The sequence below is a fragment of the Chiroxiphia lanceolata genome, chromosome 20 (genome assembly GCF_009829145.1).
Source record: "Chiroxiphia lanceolata isolate bChiLan1 chromosome 20, bChiLan1.pri, whole genome shotgun sequence".
NCBI classification, from domain to species: domain Eukaryota; kingdom Metazoa; phylum Chordata; class Aves; order Passeriformes; family Pipridae; genus Chiroxiphia; species Chiroxiphia lanceolata.
In genome coordinates, this window is record NC_045656.1 from 4937699 (window position 1) to 4963182 (window position 25484).

Here is a 25484-nt window from a genome sequence, read left to right on the forward strand (position 1 = left end):
GGGTGTTTGGCACTGAAGGTCTAAACAGTCTGAAATTCTCATTAAGCAAATGCTGGGTTTGTGGCTCTGAGACCACTTGGTTACAGAATTAACACTGCATCAAAAACCAGGCAGATCCAAAGGGTCAGTCAGCACTGTCTTCTTACCTCCTTTCTCTGCTACAGCTGTTTGTTCGGGTAGGAAGGATGGTTTTCATCCACTGAAGAGGCTTCTGATGTAGCAGAAGTGTTGAGGAATTGTCATTAGCAACAGAAAACCAATATTTCCAGTTCAAATTCCCCTTCTGTAGAAACATTAAACCAGTTCTATTAACTGTTGAAACAGAATAATCAAATAGTTCCTTACTGCAGACTACAACATTAGTCAAGCCTGAAGCTGTTTTACTTCAGCAGTATTTTAAAGGCAAAACAACTGTTGCAAGGGAAATAAAGAACTTGAAAAGTGTTTCTGAAATTATATTGTAAAAGGCTAAATTAGAAAACTGTGCACTGTTGTCCTCCAAGGGCTTGAAGTAGTACCTGGTAGGGTTGAGTTTTGCCACGAAGGATTATTTAAGGTAATTTTGCTGTCTAATATGTATCCAGTTTCAATTCTGTGTAGACAGGCAATCTGTCAGTCATATTAGTGAGCATCCCTCATAATCCAGTACTACTGGAGGCTTAAGTTGGGAAAGAATTGAGCAGCTGGCTGGAACAGGAGGCTCGAGTGAAGCCAACGTTAACCAGCTCCTTGACCAACTCCTGAGGGCAGCTGGGGGTCAGCCTGCTTTTTGGGTGCCCCACTGGAGTGAGAGCCAGCCTAGAGAAGGGAAGGGAGAGAGAAGAATGCAATTCCTTCATCTGAAGACCAGGAGGTTGCTCTGTGTCTCAGACGTCTGGCACCTTCTGTGGTAATGAACTGCTGCTCGTGCAGGTTTAGACAACACCAGTTCTCCTTCCCCTGGGTTGTTTTTCTCTGTTCCATGGTCTCACATTCCCTGCTTTGTTTCTTTCCACCTTTTTTTTGATGCTTTGTCACTCAGGTCAGCAGGATTGATGCTGTTGAGAGCTATAAACTGAAACAGCAGAGCAGTGGCACGATTGCCATTTGACAGAAGTGGTGTTTCCATTCCGAGCAAATCTGGGACAAATTGGGAACAGAGAAAAACCATGTTGGTAATTGGATACATTATTATATAGACAGCAATCATCCTGGTTGTTGATCTTCAGCATAGCTCATGGGAGAGCTAAAACCTACTCAAAATGTAGAGTAAGCACATCTCTATCATGCTATCTGCTATTTTAATTCGATTTATTGAATGGGAGGACATCAATTACCTGTATCAGAGACCATGTAATGTGATTTTCTTTGATAGCCAGAAGGAAATACTTACTTTAGATGATAGCAGAGAATAGTCACATCACCTATATTCATTGCTAAACCAAAAGCATCTAAAACACTTCCCCAAATACATCTCCCACTTGAATGCTGTGTTCCTGCAGAGTCAACATTTAGCTTTTCCTTTGCACAACTTGCGTGTCCCTTCCTCAGATTAAGGACAGATAAAACAATGCCTACTTTGTTGTCCATCACTGATGCTCCAGGTGCATTTGGCAGTGTAGGGAAGCAGGATATTGTCATATTTGGGTGCCTGTGGGTGAATGTGCTTGGAGCAGCATGGTAAGAAATAGGAACTTGGAGATTATTGGCCTGGTGGACACATTCATCTTGTTTGATGCCAATTTATCATTCCAAAGGCCATGTGGGATGTTCTCTTGCACTCCATAGTGCCAGTTACCAAGTCAGACTGGGTAGAGGGAACAGATGATTTAGAGAACTGAAGCATTTGAGCTACAACTGGAACAGGTATGGATTTCTCTCCTTTAGTCTGTGATATTTTCCCTAAAAACATTCAGGTCACTGGGGGATAACTGTTCTCCACCAGGGAGGAGCTGGTGGTGTGTCACTGCTGTGGTGGGAAGCAGTAATTTCCCCTTGATCTCTGCCTGTGAAGTGACACCTGTACATAGAATTTCTTACTGCACTCTTTGTTTTCAAGCTGTTGCACTGAAAAAAGACTGAGGGAAGTTAGAGAAAAACATTTTATAGGTTCTTACAGTGATAGACAAAGATACAAAATAAGTAAGGGGAAAAATTAATAGATACCTAGATTTTCCAAATTACTGGACCCCTCAGCTCTCTCTGTGGTTAAGGAGAAGAAGAGATGCTGGGTGTCTCTGGAAAGAAGCTCCTAAGGATCAGTCTGGAATATGAATGTTGCTATAGTAAAAATTGTGAACAGTCTCCAATTGTTGAGGTTATTTTTGCTCTAAAGACAACAAACATACAGAAATTCTGGCATTGGTGTAGTATGAGGGATGATTGTTCATTTTTGGGTTGTAACTACTCAAAACCCAAAGTGATGTTTCAGATGTGACATGGTGATTCTAAAAAAAAAAAAAAAAATCAAAAAAACTCCTGTATCTTTGCCAAGGTATTTGTGCTTATTTTTAAATTCCAGTAGCATTATTAAGTAAGTTAAAATATTTGTGTGTATTTTTAGAGGATCTTTAATCAAAGCACAGACAATTCTTCCTGCTGATTCTTCAGTTTAAAGTATTGCCAATCCGATAAAATAGAATGACACTTAAGATGCCTGCAATTAGGATTTCTAATTTTGGCTAAATTATCTATTTTAACTCCATCAGTAAAAAAAAAAAATTCTTGCAGGTGCTCTATCTCCAAAGTATAAAACTATCTATCTATCTGTCTATCTATCCATCTATCTATCTGTCTATCTACCTACCTGTTGTTATTGTTGCTGTTGTTTATTTTCATATTTATTTAATATTTTATTTATTTGGAGAAACAATTCTAAAAGAGCTTATATGAGTTGTAGGACAGCAGTGTTAGTAAGATTTGGTCTTTAAGGAAGCTTTTATTTTATACTTTGTTATACTTTTTTTTTTTTCAAGTAAAAGAAAAACTGGTGAGTTCTGCTCCTGGGCTGCAGAAGCCTGTTTGTGCATCCCCAACCCTGCCTGACCACAGCCTTTATCCCTTTTTCCAAAGGAAATGGAGCTTCCTCGAGCCTGTGGTGTGTTTTACTGCCAGCCTGCTTGGCCACCCATTTGCAGTTCATCAGTTCCCCTCCTAAATTAACTTGGGAGCTGATGATTGACTTGGGCAGTAATTAACAGCCTTAAAAATCCCCGGCACAGGGAGCTCTGGTGAAGCTTGTAGGGAATGGGAATGGAAGACAGACAAATAGCCTGTTTGAGGGGTGGCAGGTTGAGGGAGCAGCAGTTCCTCTCCACTTGCAGGGTGACAGCCATTGCCTGTGTTTTTGGAAAGCATCCATAATGTGCATTTCCTACAATTTGTGGGTGGGAGGTGAAGAGATGGCATTTAAGGGACCAGGGAGGGACGTAGAGATGCTGCAGGAGGAAGCAGCAGTGGGGGGCAGCTGAAGGCACAGATGGGACAGCTGATACTGTCACAGTGGGTGCTGTCTAAACAACTTCATAGGAACAATCGATAGGAAGCAGGGCTTTGTTTGGATTGGGGCTTAGGGAGGATGTGTGTTTTATCCACTGACTCACCTCCATGTGGAGCATCACAGGAAGCAGCCACAGGGGGTCAGGTAAAACTGCTCCTACCAAATCTGGGTTTGCAGTAGTGCTGACTTGCTGATCACAGTGAGGGTTTGCTCACTGTGGGAATCCTGTAAACTCAAAAAAAACCAACCCAGTTAAGAACACACCTGACTCCACCACTTCAGAGGCTGCTGCTTGTTCTCCTCCGTCAACCAGTTCAGAGCTTCTGTTTGGAGTAAATTGGCATCAGGCAAGTCTATTAAATTTCACACAAATGATGGCTGCTCTGTTTAATTGTGTAGCAAATTAACTGACATCTGAAGCTCTGAGCAGACTGCAGAAATGCTCAACTCCTGGCAACAGGAATAAACACCCAGAGAGCAGGGTAAGGACCCAGAGCCTCAAACTTCCCACCTGCTCTTCAGGGATTGAGTTCTGGAAGTCGGGGAAGTGAGAAAGTGTTGGGGTTCACAAGTTGTGGAGAAAAGTAATGCACTTAATAAAACAATCACTTCCCAAAATGACTTGCAAAGGATGCTTTAGATTAGAGTTTCTGCCAGTGTGGACCACAAACTCACTACTGGAATAAATGAATGGAAAGGGATGCAGTGTCTGGTGTGAGATGCACGTTCCTCCTGCTTATATTGGAATCAGAAAGAAGTGAGGGGATGGAAAACCTGGGAACCAGCAGGGAACTTGCTTTGTGTACAAGGAGAGCGGGTTTCCTAATAGAAAATCCTCTAAAGCTCAATCCAAATGTTCGGATCCTCGGGAAACAATGATTTCATCAGCAAATCTAAGTGCAGAGTGTACCCAAAAGACCCCAAATGAGGACAGTTACAGGGAGTGTGAGGTTTAATAATACTGCTGCCTTGATGTGATTAATAAGGCTGCTGATTTCCCATGTCTTATCAGCCGACTCTAACACTGGTTTGTATATTTGTTATCTCCATTCTGCGTTGTGGTATGGGGAGGATAAACAGAAATACCATGGAGGCGACAGGAAACAAAACAAAAATAATCAAACATGTTTATCACTAGAGCATTAAAATGGCTGCTGTGGCAGACACCAGATGAATTATGCAATACATAACTTAATTCTCTGGGCCACAGATGTTTCATTTTTCCTGCAAGAAGCTGATTGAACCTTGAATGACAGTTTCAGGCAGTCTTTGATTGCTCTGTGGGTCACATGCTTGATATGACCTGCATTTGAGTTGCTTTCTACATGCTGTTGCTTTATAAAACATGTAAAATTGACATCGTGTTGGCTGCTCAAGGCCAAGTCAGGAGCAATTCCATGGGTTTGATATGCTTTGTGTGCAAGGGAGGCAGAGGGAAGGGTGCCTGTGTTTAAATTCTGGTGTGTTATTGAATCAGCTGAAGTCAGGAGAGGGGAATTGCAGCGAGCTCTTTCAATTTGTACCAGGAGGCACTAGGAAATTGGGAATTTGCTGCATCTGTGTCATCTTACATTGTTAGAAAATCCTCAGAGCCGTGGTGTCGGATCAGGCAGCGACTCCTGCTTCCCAGGGCAGTACTGGGAAGGCAGCTGGGAATGTTTGTCTAAATAGGCTCCTCTGAGCACTTTAAACCTGAACCTGGAGGTTTTATTCCTCACCCTGAGGACTCAATCCTGAAAATCTGCTGGGTTTGTACTGGTGCTGGTGCAGAACCTCAATCTCGGGACATTCATGTGGGTGGGATTCTGACATAAATACATCAAAAATTAAACATCAGAAAGTCCTTTCTGCTTTTCTCTGTAGCCTGTAAAGGCGGGTGAGAAGGATTTCAGCAAAAGGAACTGCAGGGACTCCTCTCTTTGCCTGCAGGAGGACCTGCAGTACTGGAGCCCACTGCTTGTGAGCTTCCAAATTTCTCACCAGCTCTCTCAGAAGTTGGTGGAAATGGATTTTTAGGTCTGTCTAAATAAGGTTGTTTCTGCAAATTTCAGGTGCAAAAATCATCTCATGTTTCAGCACCTTCTTTGAACTCCCCTTTGGCCCAAAGGATTGTCTCCAGTGGTCTGAGTTGGAAGAAAACCCAAAATAATCCAAATCTGGACACTCTTAATTACTGATTTTAACACTGCTCATAAGGCTTTGCAGGGTAAAGCAAAAACACAGGGTGAAAGAGGAATGTTCACGAGAGATCTGTTCTTGTGGAGAGAAAATCCCAGTGAAAGCTGAGTAAGAGCTGTTTAAATGGAGGGTTCAACAGTTTGGGGAGCCAAGATTCATATTGGCTGTGGTGCAACATGTATAAATGTGTGCCATGTAAGAAAAGAAAAAATATGGACCATCTATTTATGTATTGGGCTACTTTTTAATTCAACCAATATGCCTTTTCTTGATTCCAGTTGCTTCCATTAAGTGTTCTTTGGTTTGCCAAGTGTGCCAAGATCATGTGTGTGTGACACTATGGGTGTTACAGCTCTTGGGTGCTATGTTATTATCAGTTATATGTAATTCTTACTATTTCTCTTTGTGTTTTATTGAGCATATCAATTAGTGTCACTCATATCAATTTCTCTCCAGAAATGATTAAGAAAACATTGCTGATCTTTAGGAACTGCTCCCTCGTGTATCACTGTAACAAAGCTGATTTCTGTTGTCTTTAAAACTTCATAATTGCAAACATGATTTATTTTTTTTTTTTATCCTTTAAATCCTGACTTCAACCATGAAAGAGAAAACAAAGTGCAGTGCAGGTTTTCTTGGAAAGCAGCTTTCCTGCAGACTGAAAAATGTTTTATTCTGCAGGGTTTTTTCCCTCTTAACGAGCGAGATGATTCTTGTCTTGTATTGTCCAAGCATCCCGGGCTTTACAAGCAGTTTCTTTAACCTTTCTCAATATTTGATGATCACTTGACATCTTTCAAGCACCCAGGACCTCGTTTGTTTGAAGATCATACCTGCAGCTGGCGTGGCTGCTTGATCCTGGTGTGCTTAATGAGAAATCTTTACACGAGCTTTATTTTTTCAGCCTGAATGTGTGCGTGGTGTGAGGGCAGCAGTGAGGGGAAACTGGAATTAATTCTAATAAAAGCAAAAAAAAAAAAGATGGAAAAAGCATTGAGTCCCTCTCCTTTTTGCTAGTGGAGGGACTTGATTTAGTGGAGGATATCTGCAAAGAGGGGTCTGGGCAATGTAAAGTGGACATTTCCCCAGATTAATCCACGTGACATGTGGTGTAATCACCAGAGCACCTGAACCCAGCCTTTCTTTGATCTCTCAATTTAAAGCCTTCAGTGTTTCACTGCTTAGCAGAGAGAGGATTTTTTTTCTTCAATTGAGTTCCTAGGAAAGGAAACACCCAGTTCATTACTAAACTTGGTGGATTTATGAATCCCTGAACAGAGAAATTCTTTTACAAGGGGCCTGGATTTATATGACATTGGAAAAAGGATTATCTGATCTGAAGATCCTTAGAGGGCTGCTCTGAAAGAAAATATTAACCTATAGCTCTTGCAATTTGAAAAGCAGATTTGAGAACTTAGTATTAAAAAGTGTGTGAGATCTTCCTCTTTGACATGCTGAAATCACTTTTTATTTTGTTCTTTGTACAACCCTTCTGCCTATTACATTTCGATCTTGTATTAGCAATAAAGGGGAATTTATCCTCTGTGGATGTTTGTTGGATTTGAATCATTATGAATTCTAAAAATGCCTAAACTGTGTGTGCAGTAATATTCATAAAGTGCAAGAAAAATAGAATTAGTGGGGGTTTTGTTATTACCTTCTATCAGAAACTTTCTAAGAGCTTCAAAGAAAATGTTTGGTGGTTCTTTCTTTCCTAGAAATTAGGCAACAAATCACAGGCACCTTGACATGGTCACTGAGGTGCAGAGGTTAGGTGAGGGGATCTACCAGAAATGCTTAGGAAGAGGTTTAAATTTGGGTAGGAAATTTGTCATCCTGGTTTGCTCAAAGAAAAAATAGAATTGCATATTCAAATGCTGGGATGCTCTTGTGCCCTGAGTGAATGCCGTGATCATTGGGCTGCAGGCAATTCTGCAGTTGTGTAGTGATCCAGAATTACTTCCCAGACCCAGGAACCTTCCCTGATAAAAATTTTATTGAAACCTGAAAAAATAAAAATTCAATGCGCTTCTTCTTTCCCCCCTCTTTTTTTTTTTTTTCTTCTTTTCAGTGCTTTGGCCCTTCTCCTTCTTTTCTTCCCTTCCCAAATGCCCCAAATAACTCTTCACGTTTTGTGCCAGCCAAGTGCTGGGTTATACTGCCTGTAATTTTGAGAGGCTGAGCTGTTTACCTAATTTGGCCAAAATCTGCTCTGTGACGATCACAGATATACGTTACAAGGAGGGTTCCTCTTTTTTCCCTTAATTAAACATAAATGCACATTAGTTGATAATGTCTGCTTTTAGTTTGAAATTGCCTGCCTAAATGCTTGGGTAATTAGAACGTTTTAACAAGCCCCACTGGCTCCATAGACCATTTGCTCTGACTAGTAAACTTTTCCATGTTTTTAAAGAAAACAAATGTGTGGGAAAAAATGCTGCTTGTTTTTTGCCAAACCAAAGTATTAATCTGCCCTGGTAGCGAAGTTTCTTGGCCACGCCACTGACTGCAATTTCCAGAGTGTCATCTGTATTTTTCAGTTCTTCCATGTATAAAGAATCCAACAGCAGTTTCCTTCAAGGTTGAGTAAGTTTGAATCTTTAGGGGGCTGTAGCCACAAGATTTGGCAAGCCATTCACTTGTCATGTTAATAAAAAAGGAATTGTTTCTGCCTCTTTAAGCTAAAGGAAGGAGTTGGATCAACTGGATTTTAATCATAAAGTCCAGATTCTTCTTGCTTGCTAGTGAATAACTTCATGGTGTTCAGGGGTTTCATCCAATTTAATTTTATTTAGAAGAAGAACCGAGCTTCTTACACGTTACCCACCCTTGAATTTGCTTGCTTGTTGTGCTGTTCAAGCCTAATCTGTTATCTTGATCTCAAAATGAAAATTGAGCCTTTCTGCACTTTTTATTTCCCATAAGCAATTGAATTGAAAAGTAGGGTGGTTTGGGGTTTTTTTTCTAACTCCTTAAGTTGTTTTTTATAGGTGGCATGTTAGCTTTGAGGGCTGTTTCATGACTGGTAAAAGCTTATGTCTTGTAAAATCTATAGCTTTTAATGCATTTTGTTTCTCACTTCAAACACAGTACCAAGAGAAGAAATAATGGAATATTTCATGGTCATGCTGCTTTAACAGTTCAGATTCTTTTTACTTGGTGCTGCTGATTCTGTAGCTCCAAAAGCATGAGCTTAAAATTTGATTTCCTGAATTCCTTAGTCTGAAAACGTGGAAACTTAGAACAAGCTGTAATACACCCTGAAGAACTGTATTGCTTACATGATTACTTCTCCTCTGCACAGAGACTGTAAGAAACTAGATCAGATGAATGATTATATTATCTGTGAAATGCAAAAACACAGGGTAGATAATATTTGTTCCTGAAGACAGCTTTTCTCCATTCTTTCTCTCATGATCTGTTTTAGTGTTAAGAAAGTATCACCCTTGACCAAACCCTGATTAATGTTAGGTTGCAATGTAGAAATCTGATGCAAACCACCAAAAATATTAGTGTATTTTAGCAGAAGGTCCTCTTGTTACTAATTACCCTCATTCTCTGTATCTGCTTGAAGAAAGAGAGAACTTTGGGAGGTTTCTCCTTGCCTTCAGCTCTTGGGGTGAAGGGGAACCAAAGCACTCACAAGAGACCAAGATGTGTGTTGCTTCAGGAACAAAGAAGGTTCAAAGTAAAATCATCAGACCTCTGGTTCCTGTAAATGAGTTTAGTTCACATGGGATGATTCTGGGCAGAAATTTAGGGTCAGTATTACTATGGATTTGCTGAAGCATTTTAAAGTAAAACAGAAGAAATTTAGATTAGATATTGGGAAGAAATTCTTCCCTGTGAGGGTGGGGAGGCCCTGGCACAGGTTGCCCAGAGAAGCTGTGGCTGCCCCATCCCTGGAAGTGTCCAAGGCCAGGTTGGACATGGCTTGGAGCAACCTGGGCTAGTGGAAGGTGTCCCTGCCCATGGCAGGGGGTGCAACAAGATGGGCTTTAAGTTCCCTTCCGACCCAAACTATGTTGTGATTCAGTGATTCCATGAATTTGGCCATTGTTCCCTTCAAGTTACCCACCAGGTTTTCAGTGCAGACCTGCAGGACAAGGTGCCATCAGCCTAGAGCTGGATGGTGCTTTGCCTGGCAAGTAATTCCATGGAAATAAAGAGAAATATTGAAATAGGAAGGGCTGAAAATGAGCAAGTGTGGTGGATGGTGAATGCATCAAAAATGACCTGTGTGGGACTAATTCAGTGAGCAAAGCAGAGCTGCCTTGTACCTGACAGGTCTGAATTCAACACGGTGCTTTGTAAACAATAAATCAATGCAGGTTGTTTCTGTGAGTGCATAAAAGGTGTGAGAACTGTAATTTATAATAAATAGTTGTGCTGAGCAAACAGTGAATGCAGCTATTAGAGACTTTCTCAAATACGTGATTTTAGGCTGCTGAGTGCCAGCTACTGATGTGGTAGTTGAGCTTTTAAAATGAAAAGCCTGAATTCCTTTTGAAGATTCTCCTGAATGCTGTTGACACTTGTGCTAGGAAAGAATACAGAGTAATTTAATTCATTACTTTACTTAAAGATAACACTTACAGTTGCATCATTACCCTCCATTGGTGTGCAGACTGCGAGGCTGGAGGTGTTTTGCTCGAATTTTTTGGAGATATTGCATCCTTTCATTAGGAGTGCTGAAAAGCTCGGGAGAAAAAAATGTAGGATGGAGAGGGGAGTTCAGGATCAGTCAGCTGGTGTGTCTGGATACAAGGACAAAGGGACAATTTTGCCCTTGGCTACAGTTTGACACTTCTACTAGATTCAGTCAGAATTATCTGTGTGTGCTGAAGGGCACAAATGTCATTTTTATGGTGTTCTATATCCTCAGTTGCTTTTTTTTGTAATTGGCTGCGGATCCCAGTGCTGTAATAGAGCTCTTAAATCCTGACCCCGGCCGGAACAGCTCACAAACACCAGTATTAACACTTCTGTCCATTTGAAGTGCAGGGTTGTCCTGAGTCCTTCCACCTTGTTTTTCAGGCACCATCTTGTTCTTTCAGCCTGTTTTACTGGCAGCCTCCCACCTTCCTACTGGCTTGGGGTGCTCCTCTGCTTTACTGCTCTTGGTCCCCTCTCCCCTTGGTCCACTGGCCTCAGGCATCCCTCTGTTCCTTCCCTCGCTGTCTCCATCAGTTTTCCTACCCTTGGCTCCCCTTCACTAGCTGAGGGTCCTTGGATGGGTCCCAAACCTCTCACATTCTGCCTCTTCGTGCTCATCTTTTCCCCATCAGTCACCTTCTTTTCTGCTAAAAGAAGAAGTGTTTCCTTGCCTGGACTGAAACCCCACCCTTCTAATCCCAAAGCTCTTCATCTCCCCATCCAAGGGCTTTGTGCTTCTGAGTCTTTCACTCTCCTCAGATTCTTCAGTGTTCCAGACCTTTGGCTGATACCTGGCACCCCCTGTTTGAGAGGAAAGGCAGGGATTTTATTCTTCAAACCCTACAGAGAAGGGAGCAGAAACAGGATTGGCTGGAGCTGTGGCCGGTGTGCCGGGGTGGGACATTCCCAGCTCTGATCTGGGAGGGATGTGACATAGTCCAGACATCATTTACTGGCTCCATGTAACCTGAGGCATTCACACATAAATTCAGCCTGAATGCATAAGCTTGTATAAAGAGGATCCTTAAACCATCCTGGCTAAAAATATTTGTGAAATGCTGGGGAGCATCTTTTTGTGCATTAGGATGCTCTCTTCCCTCTTATCTGTTACAGATATACAGGGGAGTGGGAGTCATGGTCTTAGGGATGTGTGTTCCATGGGAAATACTGTAATTTTTATGGGTTCATTCGTAAGTATTTTGGGCCTGGAGTCTAAACCAAAAGATGTTTCACAACTACAGAGGCCAAAGAGATGGAAGGTGTTATTGTAGGCTGACATGAATCTGTCCAGGTCGGTCCCTGGGCTGCTCCCTTCAATCCTTCTTTACCCAAACAGTGGTTGTTCAGTTCAGTAAGTAATGGCCATTATTTATTATTAATTCAAAACATCCTGTGCAGGATTTTTTCCCATTTAAGAGCACATTAGCTTCTCCTGCCCAAGAAAACACATGTTAATCTGTTTTCCATTATTGTCCAGAAGATTTTTTCAGAAGGCGGTTCATGTTGCTCCAACAACATTAAAGGCTGTAATTAAAAATAATTTTCCATTAATTTATGTACATGCACATTTACTTATTATGATCTCTTACTGCATTTCCCTGAGTGTACACACAGAAATCTAAAATGCTGTTGAAGAGTAAGTCAATATTCAGTGTAATGGTCCAGTGCCAGAACCTTGACATACTTCAATTAATGATCTTTCCTAACAAACACCTGCACAGGGAAATGGATCTTCTGTGGGAATCAGCACAAAAATGAACCCTGACTTTTCTGCATGGGCAGAGGAAGGGAATTCCAGCATTTCACAGCTTTTACTGATAATGATCTGCTACAGATTAAAAACAAAACCCAGACATTATGGTGTTGGCAGATTGCAAAAGGACTTGCTGGTAAAGCTGCTGTTCAGAGGAGATGAGGACAGTGTTTATTGCTTCCATATGGTCCAGGGATACAAGACAGGCAAAATGTCTGGGGAGAATAATATGTCTTACTGTATTGATACAGAACATTCTTGAGGTCTGTCAGCCCTGTTCCTGGTACCTTTCCCAGGTGAGAGCCTGAGTGGGAAATATTTGCCCACGATTCAGCATGAAGATAAGAAAAGATTGCTTAAGGGTTGGCTCCGTTTGTGTGGGTGAAGTGTTAGAAATGCTCATGTTTAAGGGGTCAGGTCTGGGAGCTGCCACCTAACACTATTTTTCCTTGACTGTTTGTATAGTTTTCAACCCTTTGACTTTCTTATTCAGCTTTGCAAAGTGCATTAGGGGTCTAAATTTAGAGTTTGATAAATCTGTGTCAAAAAAACTCTTTTCCGCATAATGTAAAATTAAATTTCTTGGTCTCTTTGACCTCCTGATATTTTTTTTTTTAGCCAAATTTAGAACCAAACTTCCAGGCACACTGAAACAGAAGAGTAACAGGCTCCTTTTGTGTATGTGTATATGGGTAGTTGACCAAAGAACTGCAGTCTTTGACTTTTCCATAATTATCACTTGTGAAGCACCTTTAGGTGTTGGAAAAATGCCACTGCCCTTGTGCAGAATTTTGGGGAGAAAAGATCAAATGAATATGCTCAGATATTAATATGCCTATTTCATTCCAAAAAGGGAACAGGCAAAGGAACTGGAGCCTTGCAAACCAGTCCACTGAGCTGAAACCCAAGAGGATTCCACCAGTCAGAGGATGAGCTGATCGGTCCTACTGGGTCCTTTGATAAATAAATATTGAAAATGGTTATTGTTTGTGTGAATGTTGCAATTGTTACCGTGCATAAACTTGTGTAGCAGGTGTTCTTCATGTGATAACAGAACTTCTGCTCTCTTGTTCTCCCAGGGCTGATGAAATCGAGATGATCATGACAGACCTTGAAAGAGCAAATCAGGTAGGATTTTAAATGAGCCCTCCATAAAATTCTGAGTGTGACTTTGATTTTTCTCTTTTAATTCTCTTTTGGATTTCATGACAGTTCTTTTATATGCACTTAGCAGTCATAACTGTGTAGAGTAAGAAAATATGCAAATTTAGAGCAAAATACAGCTCTTTAGGGATGCTCTGCAAGGATTGTGTGCACAGTAGAGTGGTGCTTCCCATATATTTACCTTCTAATAATTTAAACTTACATTTCCCACTGTAGTTATTCTTGGCTTTATGTTTCTAAATCCATCATGCTGGTCCCTACTCAGACATTCAAGTGACTGGTTTACCCAAATTAAAGAGCTTCTGCCCTGTGGCTGTGGCAGAGCTGCAGCTTTTATGGACTTCTCCAGAGTTTTCTTTTCTCTTCCTTTTCTGATATGTTTCATTGGTGCATTAATTTTTAGCAAGGGTTGGATCAGACTTTGCCATGTAGGACAAGGAAGGAATTAAGTAATTTGTTCCTGCAGATGCTGATTTGCAGATGCTGATTTGGCATAAATGTCCCTCCCACCATCCTGACAAAGTGGCACAATCATATGGGACTTCTTAAGATAATAAGTTTTTAAAAAATCCAAACCCAACACCCGAGCCAAGTGCCCTTCTGGTGCAGTCTGTGCTTTGAGAGGCTGTTTGAGGTGGTGAAGGAGATGTTCCTGGACAGGCAGGATTCACAGGTCACACACACAGCAGGTGGTGGTTTCACAGAGGGAAACCTCAACCAGGCATTTGCTTATCAGTGACATTCATTAAACCCTCTGTCAGGGTAAAATCAGAGATTACAATCCTAAATCTCTCAGGTTATGGATTTATAATCCTGCTGAACCTCACCTAAGAGCAGCTCACTTCCAGGAGGAATTGTGGCAGCTCCTTCCCCTCCGTGTGGTCCTGCTGGGTGCCCTGTGCTGTCAGCAGTGGTTGTGGGAGCCAGATCAGGCCACTGCTCCTGTTGAAAATGAACCCCCTCCTCCAGCTGCTGTTTGATTTTGCCTTTTTCCTTTTGCCAGATCAGCTTTCAGCCCCCACCCTCCCCTGGTGCAGCTGTCAAGTCTTGCAAGTGTCTTGGCCTTTACATTAGTTCTTGGTAAATTGGACAAATACAAATCACAGAATCATTTCCACTGGAAGAGCCCTCTGTGATCATCCAGTTCAACCATTAACCCAGCACTGCCAAGGCCACCACTAAACCATGTCCCCAAGTGCTGCATCTTTTAAACCCTCCAGTGATGAGGACTCCACAACTGCCCTGGGCAACCTGTACCAGGGCTTGACAACCCTTTTAGTGAAGAGATTTTCCCTGATATCCAATCTAAACATCTCCTTAAGCAACTTGAGGCTGTTTCCTCTTGTCCCATCACTCGTTACCTGGGAGAAGAGACCAACTCCCACCTACACCCTTCTGTCAGGGAGTTGTACAGAGTGAAAAGGTTCCCCCTGAGCCTCTTTTCTTCCAGGCTGAGCCCCCCCAGCTCCCTCAGCTGCTCCTGCTGCTCCAGACCCTTTCCCAGTTCCATTCCCTTCTCTGGACACACTCCAGCCCCTTAATGCCTTAATGAAGCTCAAAGCAGATTTGTAGGTTGTTGGGTTGATTATTTAGTCAGTAAAAGCAAACTGGTGTTTGCACAGTGGGTTTTTAGTTCTGTCAAAGAACTTTTGTAGACTGCATTAAATATTTATTAAAGTGCTAGTAATTATTTGGAAATATGTAGACTTTTTAGAAATGATGTAGGTGTTAAAGATGTTTTGGTAGAATTATTTTGTGATATTTGCAAAAGCACTATATTTTGCCAATGTAGCAATGATTTACCCAGTAGGATTTGTGGGGTTTTTCCCCTCAGAGTAGAAAGGGGGTTGTAGTTAAAGAATAGGTATTTCTGATTTCCCCACTGCCATACTAAAATCAATTGTATATGTTTATACAGAAATGCTATTTTTCTGTCTAACTGTAACAAAGCTGCAATGTGGTTTATTTGTTTTTATTTGGGTTTTTTTTTTTACTTTATTGTGGTGGTTTTGTTGTAATTAGGTAAAATTTATAACTGCTTCTGTACATAACCCTTTCTTTGGTTGTAATTCAGCAAAAGCTGGGTCTGTACATTACCATCAGTGTGCAGTTCATCTGAGCTGTTGTAAAGCCAGAAGAGAGGATTCTGTCTTCCCTTTCCCCATCTGCTCCTCCTCTGTCTCCCCCTCCAGCTTCTGCAGTCCCATCCCCTCCCAAAAAGCAGCTCTTGCAACTGGGGGACCTTTCATTGAGTCCAGTGAACTCAGTAACTGCAGATTTGGGATGAAGGGGCCAAGTTTGTTTTCTGTGGGTTTAACAAATGGAGGCAGCTCAACAAACCATGGGAGAGGCCGCAGTGCCAAAATCAGAATCACAGAATGGTTTGGGTTGGAAGGGCCTTTAAAGACCATCTCATCCCACTCCCTGCCATGGGCAGGGATACCTTCCACTATCCCAGGTTGCTCCAAGCCACATTCAGCCTGGCCTTGGACACTTCCAGGGATGGGGCAGCCACAGCTCCTCTGGGCAACCTGTGCCAGGGCCTCACTACCCTCACAGGGAAGAATTTCTTCCCAATATCCCATCTAACCCTGCCCTCTGGCAGTGGGAAGCCATTCCCCCTTGTCCTGTCCCTCCATGTCCTTGTCCCAAGTCCCTCTCCAGCTCTCCTGGAGCCCCTTTAGGCTCTGGAAGGGGCTCTCAGGTCTCCTTGGAGCCTTCTCTCCTCCAGGTGAACCCCCCCAGCTCTCCCAGCCTGGCTCCAGAGCAGAGGGACTCCAGCCCTTGGAGCATCTTCATGTCCCCCTCTGGACTCTCTCCAGCAAGTCCATGTTTTCCTTGTGTTGGGGGCCCCATGAGGGTCACAAGGGGAGTGTGTGGCCTCAGAGGAGATGTAGAAGGGAAGGGAAGGTTCACTGCTAGAGGAGCAGGAGCTGCTGCAGTAGCTCAGCTCATTTGCTGAAACATCCTCATAGTCTTTGCCTTGTGTGATGCTTTACCTTTATAAAACACTTTGGTAAATTATATCTAAGTAATCTTTGTAGCAGCAATTCCTGTGTTTTACCTCTTTATAGTTGAAAAAAAAAAATAGAAGAAATTAAATCTATTGCACAGGCCAGAAAGTGAGTTTGCATCAGGCTGAAGTGTTACAATTGCAGAAACAAGTACTTAACCTAATTATGTATTTAATAGTTAAATTAACATTTCCTTTTACCATTTCAGTAAGTACTCATTCCCCATTATTAAGGCTACCTTTAAAGAGTAGTGCTCAGCACGACTCCTGCTTTGTGCATAGACTGCCTTGCTGATTTGGATGTGATGTTTTGCTCCTCTGGAATTAACACTGACCCGAAAGACTGGGATTTGGAGCAGAAATTTACATGTTTCCACTGAAAATGTGGAAAAAAAAAAAAATTGCTGTAAATTTTTAAAGAGCTGATATTTCTTGAAAATCCCTTTCTCTATTACTGCCCTTTTAAAATCCAGAGTTGGCACTTCAGAACTTCCCGTGTATGTGAGGGACACCTCTGTGGCTCCTGAGAGATGGGCAGGGCCATTTCCCTCTCCAGTTCTGCAGGAATGAGGGTGTGGATGTACTCACTGACCTTGGTCCAGGTGTCCATATGCTGGATGATAAAAGCCTTAGGGACAGAGCTGATGTTGTGACTCCCACCCTGGTGTCCTGCTGGGTCAGACATGGGCCATTCTTCTTCAGACTCCATCACCTCTCTTCTCCCAGTTATTCTCCTCATTTGGATCCTCAAGTTTTCCCATGCAGGAGCTTTCTGGGCTACTTTGTGTGCTGTCATCCCCAGAACAAATTACTGGCTCCTGGAAATAATTACCTTTAAATACCAGTGAGCTTTGCAATTTTCTGCTCAGACAGAAGAAGGGGAAGTGACCGCAAAGCTCCGTCTCTCTCCATTGTATCAGTAACACAAGGTATAAACTGAATTTGCCCCCAAACCATAATTGTGGGAGAAATTAATCCCTCATTTGAGCAGAGCAGGCTGGAGCAGAGGTGGGTGCTGGAGAGGAGAAGGTGGTGGCAACACAGTGACTGGGGTGACAGCCCCTTCTTTAGCTGCTGATCCAGGTGCTCAGTGCTGTTAATCCAAGATCTTGGGGGGGAATTTATGGCAGGACTAGTCCATTGTGACTGACAGAGCTCAGGGTGATGTAAGTACACCAAGTCACACCCACTGTGAGGGTGAGGTGGATCTCAGTGGTGACCTGGAGAGTAACCTTTCCACTTGAAAGCCCTCAGAGCTTTTATTATTAAAGAAAAGGGCTGGAATATTACATTAAAAGTGCTGGTTCACCTACACCTGCCTCAAGAGGAGCCATTAGCTCATGACATGGGGCTTTAGAAGGGGTGAAGGTCTGAAGCCAATAACCCCCACTTGATTTCATGGTAAAATGCAACTGCATCATCTACCAGACAGCAGAGGAACTTGGGGTCCAGTATCCCTCTCCAATCCTCTCCTCATCCCTGAGGTTGTGTGACTGTACAGGACTGAAGTCACAATAGAGCTAAATACAATAGGAATGGCTTATTTGCACTTTACTGACTCTCCAGCTCAACAACAAAACTAACCCACGAGTTCACCCTCACATTTCCATGAAGATTTAATAATGCTGTAGTTTGGGGAAGGGACTCATTTTATTAACATTTCATTTTGCACAATAAATCACTGCATATTTTCTGATATGCTACGAAGTATAAGAATAAATAATTAAAACTAAACTACCCGTACTTGTCAAAATAAATGATTTATCATAGTTTGGGATACAGCATCTTTGAATTTTTTATTGTTTGATTCCCAGAATATTCTAATTTCCAATCAGGGAAGTTAATGAAGCTCCAGTGTACTTTTCTGCATTCACAGCAGTTACAGTTGTGTGGCTGTTTATTTTACACAAATATTTATGGTTAGCACTTTTCTGTACCTTTTCAAGTTTACACCTTTCTTGTAAGTGTTTATGGCAGTAAGTCACAAATCTTTTGGGATGACAAATTTATTCAGATAAATTATTGTTCTGTTTCTGTGCTTCATCCACCAATCTGGAGTCACCCAGTTTTGCTTGAGAAAAACTGAGGTTTCTGTTGGAAAGAATAATTCCTAGGTTGTGAAAGTAGAAATACTTTGGAGTGTTAAATTTTTAAAATGACAGTGAGGCTCATTTTAAGGTTTTAATATTGAGTCTAAGTTTGTGGTTTCATGTCACTGAGGTATCCAAATCTGTTTGCTGGCTTTATACATTGTTCACATAGCTTAAAAAAAATAAATCCAAGAAGCTTTTTAATTTAGGCTTCCTGAAAAAAAAGAAAAAAGTGCTTTTACACTTTTGAAAGAAAAAGAATAGAACTTTAGTTAGGGTTGGTTGATCCTGGGTTATTGTATTTTAATCTGAAGATGGAGGGTTAAAAAGCAGACTCCAATATAGGTATCCTTAGATTTTGGGAATAATAGCAGAAAGAGAACATGACACTTTTTTTTTTTTTGTGGACTTTATTGTATAAACTATAAAAGAAGAATTAATTTTTTTTTTCTTCTGTTATCCCTTTGGAAAAGCAAAATGTTTCCATCGGTTTTCTTTCTGTCTTCACAGTGCTGATAGTGCTCCCAGATTTCTACTGCTTATTTTTTCTGGGGAATGAAAGTCAAATATAGAAACTTCTGTTATCAATAAAACAAGAACAACTGTTCTTTCTAAAATACAGAACCATTTATTAAAGAATCTGGACTGGATTGGTACCGTTTATTCCACAGAAATGCAGTGTTGGATTTTAAGGTCTGTAGAGGAAGGGTTAGTGAATTTAAGCATTTTTTTGGAGCCAAACTGCCACTAAAATACATAAAACAGTGTCTGCTATAAAAGTAGAAAGAAAACCTCACCAGGGTGTTTTAGCAGAAATGCTGTTCTCAAGATTATTTTTTATTTCCTTGGGTATGGCACCTTCCTGTCTCCAACAAATCACATTGGAAAATGGTTCGAAAAGATATTCCTGCTAAGTGAGATTGCCATAAAATATGTATGGTTTTGAGCAGCAGATGGAATAAATTCTCCTTTTCACTTAGCAACACAAATGCAAGACAGTACAGGTAGTGCTGGTGCTCATGGGGGGGTTTGCTCTGACCCACCATGGTGAGGCACACACCCATGGTGAGGCATCCTTAGCTTTGTGCTTCCATGAGGAAGGGGATTCATCTTACCATGACTCTTTCCTTGCACCAAGGCTCACACAGACACTGCCAGACAATTTGCTTTTTATTTCTGACCCCCTTGGCAGTGAACTGGATGCTCCACTCTCCTGGTGTGCCATAGCCCCATGGAATTGCCCCATCCCTGGAAGTGTTCAAAGCAAGTTTGGATGGGGCTTGGAGCAACCTGGTCTAGTGGAAGGTGTCCCTACCCATGGCAGGGGGCGGAATGAGATGCTCTTTAAGGTCCCTTCCAACCCAAACTATTCCATGAATACAGCAAAGTTATGCAGCTTTATGGCAGATGAGGTCATTCACTTAATCCTGGGATTTCACTGTCTGTAAAATGGGAATAATAACATTTACTTTACAAAGGGCATTGAGATCCTTGCTCGGAGAAGTGCTGTATAAAGGCAGAATATGGTTAATATTATTTTCATACAAACATGGGTTTCCTGTAAATGCCTGGCTTTCAGTTGGGAATACATTTATCTGGCAGCCTTTCAGTGCACAGAGGAAAGTGCAATAGCCTGAAGACAAGAATGAAGACAACTCAACCTCTTCTGGTTGGTGGAGTTTTTTCTTTTTTTGATGTAATTCTCCATTGTTGGAAAAAATAGGTGCCAGAGCCCTGAGGTATCACGTCCCTGATTTTCATCTAACCTTGCTTGCTGTTCTGTGGAAGTTAGGACCATTTAAAGATTTTACAACAAATTTTTATATCTGGAAAGTTAGAAAATTAAAGCACATTGAACCAGTGTATTTTAATTGATCTCACTCTCAGAAACACAGCTTTTGCAGCAGCTTGCAAGTACGAATGTCAGCTCCAAGCGTGGTGATTGCTGCCACAACCAGGCTCATTAACTGCAGCAGAATTACTTGTGATAATACCCACTCCTCGCCCATAGGAAGATTTTGCCACACACAGCACTGAATTTAGCATGGAGCGAGGAAATACAGTTTGGCTGATGGAACTTTAAGGGAAAGGTTATACTTTTTTTTTTTTTTTTATGTGTGTGTAAGTATCTCATTTTGCTGTTCACACCACTGGTCTTTGATCAAATTAACATTTTACTGTAAGTAGAAGAGCACTCGGTTCATGCTATTCATTATCTTGTCAGGAAACAAGGAGAATAATTTAAACTGGATGTATTGTGTAAGGCTTTTTTTCTTTTCCTTTCTTTTAATTGGAAAGCCCGTGGCAGCATTGTGAGCGTGACCTCCTGGCTCCGCCGTGAGCAGTACAATATTTACCTGCTGTATGAGGCAGAATGAAAGTATTTTGAAATATTTTCTTACCAGGGAGGTGGTTCTGTGCTAGAAAAACAGTGGTATAGGAATTAAGAGGAATTGTGTGACTGAAAACTATCTAGAAAAATAGGATTTTTTTGGCAACAGTAGATTTGCATGATCTTCATCAAAGCCACCTGTGTGACTGTCACTGGTCATTGAGGGTTTTCTTGACTGTACATAGGATTTGGAAGTAAGAAAATAATAGTTTTAGCACTGATGGATGAAAAGCAACTGTGCTATGGCATATCCAGTGCCTCAAGGAGCTCCAGGAGAGCTGGAGAGGGACTTCACGCAAGGGATGGAGTGACAGAACCAGGGGGAATGGCTTCCCACTGCCAGAGGGCAGGGTTAGATGGGATATTGGGAAGAAATTCTTTCCTGTGAGAGTGGTGAGGCCCTGGCACAGGTTGCCCAGAGAAGCTGTGGCTGCCCCATCCCTGGAAGTGTCCAGGGCCAGGTTGGACATGGCTTGGAGCAACCTGGTCTGGTGGAAGGTGTCCCTGCCCATGGCAGGGGAATAGAACAAGATGTCTTTAAAGGCTCTTCCAACCCAAACCATTCTAGGGTTCTGTGAATCTCTAGATATTTCTTAGCTGAAGTGGCATAGTTTCATGCAAACAGAAGGTTATGTGAACTTTCCAGTGGCTCCACGTTGTGCAAGATTCCTTGGGTTTATCCATTTTCCATACTGGGCGCCTGTCTCTGGCTGTGCTCTCTTTTCTCATTTCAGGAAAAATTGTTCAACCATTTCTAAGAACAAGATTAGGGGGAAAAAAAAAAAAAAAAAGAAATTCCCCACATGTTCTGAGTTTTTCTTGCTGTTTTGGTGAGGAGCCTGCTGTGCTCGGATTTAATAGAAGGGGCTTGGCGCTTGAGGAAGGAGGGTTTGCCTTTTTCTCAGGGTTGTATCTTCTGTTGCTTCAAGTAGAAAAATAAAAAAATAAAAAAAAGAAGTTAAAACAAAACAACAAAAAAAGAACCCAAGTTTAGCCAGCCTGTAAGAGTCTGGAAAAAAAAGAGTTCACACAAACTCAACGGAATCTGGTTTGAATTTGTCGGCTTTGCTGTCGGTGCCTGTCCCAGGCACGCTGCAGTCTGTCACTGGGTGAACATTAACCAGCCAGGTTTTCCTTCTCCTGGATGTGATGTAAGGTTCTGTGCCACTCTGGCACAGGGGGAGCACGGGGAGGGGAGACGCTCCCCCAGCCTGCTACGGCAACAACAGGATACGGACACGGTGTGGGAGCAGGAAGGGGAGAAGGGTTCATGGTGGGGAGGAGGACTGGGACACTTGGAGGACATTTTGTGAAGACTTTTGGAGAAGAAGCGACGAGGAAAAGAGGAAGGAGGAAAAGAGGAAGGAGATCGTGGGGGTAAGGCTAATTCTGGAAGTTTGTGTGAATTCGTTAAGTTGTGCGAGGTATGAGCTGGCTTTTGCCTGCCTGGAGCTAAAGGCACTGTGAAGCTCAGAGAAGATAAAAACAGTGCTTGCAGCAGCCAAAATAAGGAAGGGGACAGAGTGGCAAACAAGGGACAGTGGGAGTGAAGAAGGCAAATCCAGAGGGTTTAACAGGGGAGCAGCACCGCGGGCACTGTGTGGGGTCTCGGTGCAGGTGAGGAACGGGCAGAGGCAGCTTGTGCCACACTGTGGTTGATGCTGCCACGCAGAGAGATGTGCCAGGGGCTTGAGGAACCCAAATAGCTCCAAGTGGGGGCTGTGCCAGTGCATTCCTTAACATTTCTGAAGCACTTAGATCCTCTGGTGGTGGAACACAGCCGTTGAGGAAGTGATCAATGCTGTCAGCAGAGGAGGGTGGGTTAGCTTGCAGTAAATAAAGTTGCAGGGGTCACACACGGAACAAGGAGGACAAAGCCAAAGATCCGTTCACCGAGCAATATTCATCCCAGAGTTTGGTGGAGCAGAGACTCATTGGAAAAAAGCAACAGCAGGTCCTGTGTGGTGCCATCCCACCTCTCAAAACCCTGCACTCGGGGTTGGCTTTTCCAAACTTGTAAGTGCTCAGATTTGAAACTACTGTTCTTTTAATAGGTTTTTGTGTGTCATTTATAATTCATATTGCAATAGCACCCAAAAGTGCTTTCCAGACGCTGAACACATCTGTAATTCTGGCTCTAAAAAGCTTCCATTCTTGTTGGGGGGAAGAGGAAAATTGACGAGTATTTCCCAAATAGAATTGCCCGAAGTTTGTGCCGATGTATTTTTAACAATGCCTGGTATGAAATCTTGTCAGATATTATTCCGAGGATCACAACAGGTGTTGTGAATTGACTGGGGAGGCTGTGCAGAAAGGGCAGCTGACAGCTCACTGTATATGCAGATGTACCACCTATTAGCAATATCCTCTGTGGTTTGCTCGCATGCGAGCTGAATAGATTCTCCAAACAATGCTGCAGTGAATGGGAGCCATCAGCAGAATTGCTCAAGGCTGCAAAACCCATTACTTATACAGCAGTAGATGCAAGAGCAAGTGCCACAGTGTAGTAACTTGTCCTGCTTTGCTGGAGTTGTTTTGCAGTTATTAGATCAATATATGTAGCTCCATATCTAACAAAATACAAGGAAATAATTTATCTCAATGTGGATCATTAGCTCAGTATTTATCCTCATATTTCTCTTTTTGTGCCTTTTTAGTGCTGTTACCATTTTTCCCAGGCACACAATAGGTTGTGTGCCCTCTCTCATTATTAGTGCCACGACACTGTACTTTTTACAATCACATTTTAATTACAGCTGCAGAACCTATGCAAAATCATTTAATACAATGTTGTGAGCAAATAGCGCAGATGATGCGTTTAGTATTTGATTGCTGTTAGTTTACTCATTGATTAAACGTGCAGAGGCTCTGCTTTGACTGGTGAGAAAGTCAGAGACCACACACACACAGGGGTATAGGGTTTATATTTGCTATAGATTTATATTTGCTATAGATTTTATATTCACTGTAGACTTTTTATATTCGCTATAGATTTTTTATTTTCACTATAGGTTTTATATTCACTCTAGATTTTACATTTGCTCTGTGTTTTATATTTGCTGTTTCAGATGGCTTAGGTTTTCCAAAGGAGTAGCAAAGAGTCTGGCACACAAAATGTGACGCTTTTGGAGGCTTAAAAATGGCAGTGGGAATTCTGTAAGGAAGGGACCCATCAGTGTAAAGGGTAAAAGCTGGTCAAGAAAAGTTTTGACCTTCACTGGTGGCAGCTGATGGGTTTGGAAGAGTTGGTGATAGGTCTTGCAAGTGGAGATAGAAAATTATTTTGCCTGTTTTCTGCTAAAAGCACAGCATGATTTGCATGGAGTGGCCCAGGTGAAAAGCAGTGATTGCTGAAGGAGGTAGGCAGTGTGGTTTTGCAACAATAAAATGCATTTCTTTAAACAAAGAGAGAAGACAGTCTGGCCAGGAGGAGGATGTACTGTAAAACAACCAGGTTTTGTTCCACTTCTAACAGAAGCTTGCAGACAGTTATGGAAGGGACTTTGCTGCTATTTATTGCCTGAAGTTACTGATCCATCTGTCTCTACCCAAACTCTTGTACAGACGATATTTCCTCATAATTCTGCCTTTCTCCTTTCTATTATTATTCAATATTCAGATGGGAATTCTGACCAGTAGCCAAGTCACAGGCTTATCAGCTATTGCACAAATCCTCAGCAGTTGGTAACTGAGTTGTGCAAAATTGTCACTTTAGGGTTAAATATTGTTGAATAAACAGACCTGCTGAAAGAACAGAATTTAACAGTTCATGTTTGGGGGAATAATTACTGCAGAAAGACAGCCCACAACATTGTATGTGTGTTTGAGAGAGTGGTCAGAATATCTTTTAATTCAACATTTACCCGTGAGAATTATTCCCATGAGGAGCCTTGCAATAAAATCCGCTTGGTCTATGAGAATAGAAAGAAATTGAATAAAAAGACTCCATTTCCACTTGTATTTATTCAGTCTGGGAAATTCAGTGGGCCGCAGCATTAGTATCAGCAGGGGATTCCTTGCTCCTAGCGTTAAATTACTGTCATAATCGCTCAATTATTTCTTCCTTGTACTGTTTAAAATAAAAATCCATCACATTCTATGTTTTTTTCTAACATTTATTAGGTTGAGTGTTTAGGAAAATCAATTATATTCAGTCAGGCATGAATTGATGAATGTTCTTGTAATAATTGTCAGTTGTTAAACTGAATGTACTTTCTCTTTTCACCCCTTTTCATTTCCTTCAGAGGGCAGAGGTGGCTCAGAGAGAGGCAGAGACCTTAAGGGAGCAGCTCTCATCAGCTAACAAATCTCTCCAACTCGCTACGCAGATCCAGAAGGCACCTGATGTGGTGAGAGAAAATATTTACTGACTCTTACAGGTTTCTGACATTCCTGCAGTACAGCTCTTTCAATTTATGCTCACAGCTTATAAAAATAACTCTTTGGAGTCGTATTTTAACTGAAATGGAAGGGTGTTCCTTTGGGATTGTGGGTTGGTGGCTGGAGAAGACCCCGGGAAGGACAGAGGCCATTGGCTCCGTGGTGATCCATCGCTCTCTGGGGCTGCAGGTCCAGGTGGATAGCAGCAGCTCTCAGAAATTATTTCACGTTGCTAAAGAGCATCAGCAGAGGCAAAATAGAGGCAGCAAACCTGGAGGACCAGTGGAGGTGTGGAGCTTCAACCTAAAGGGACCCACTTTACCCAGAGCTCCCTCTCGTCACTCTCAGTATCTGGGCTGCCAGAGGAACTGGAAATAAAT

General features: G+C 42.0%; 1 protein-coding gene across 7 annotated transcripts in view; it reads left to right on the forward strand.

Annotated features, from left to right (window-relative positions):
- CUX1 (cut like homeobox 1) overlaps nt 1–25484 on the forward strand; it is a 271733-nt gene that overhangs the window by 159096 nt on the left and 87153 nt on the right. For all 7 annotated transcript variants that reach the window (XM_032707449.1, XM_032707450.1, XM_032707451.1 and 4 more), the window contains exons 9-10: nt 13145–13193; nt 24969–25073. In XM_032707449.1, the coding sequence (XP_032563340.1) occupies nt 13145–13193; nt 24969–25073 (154 nt within the window). The remainder of the gene's footprint in view (nt 1–13144; nt 13194–24968; nt 25074–25484) is intronic.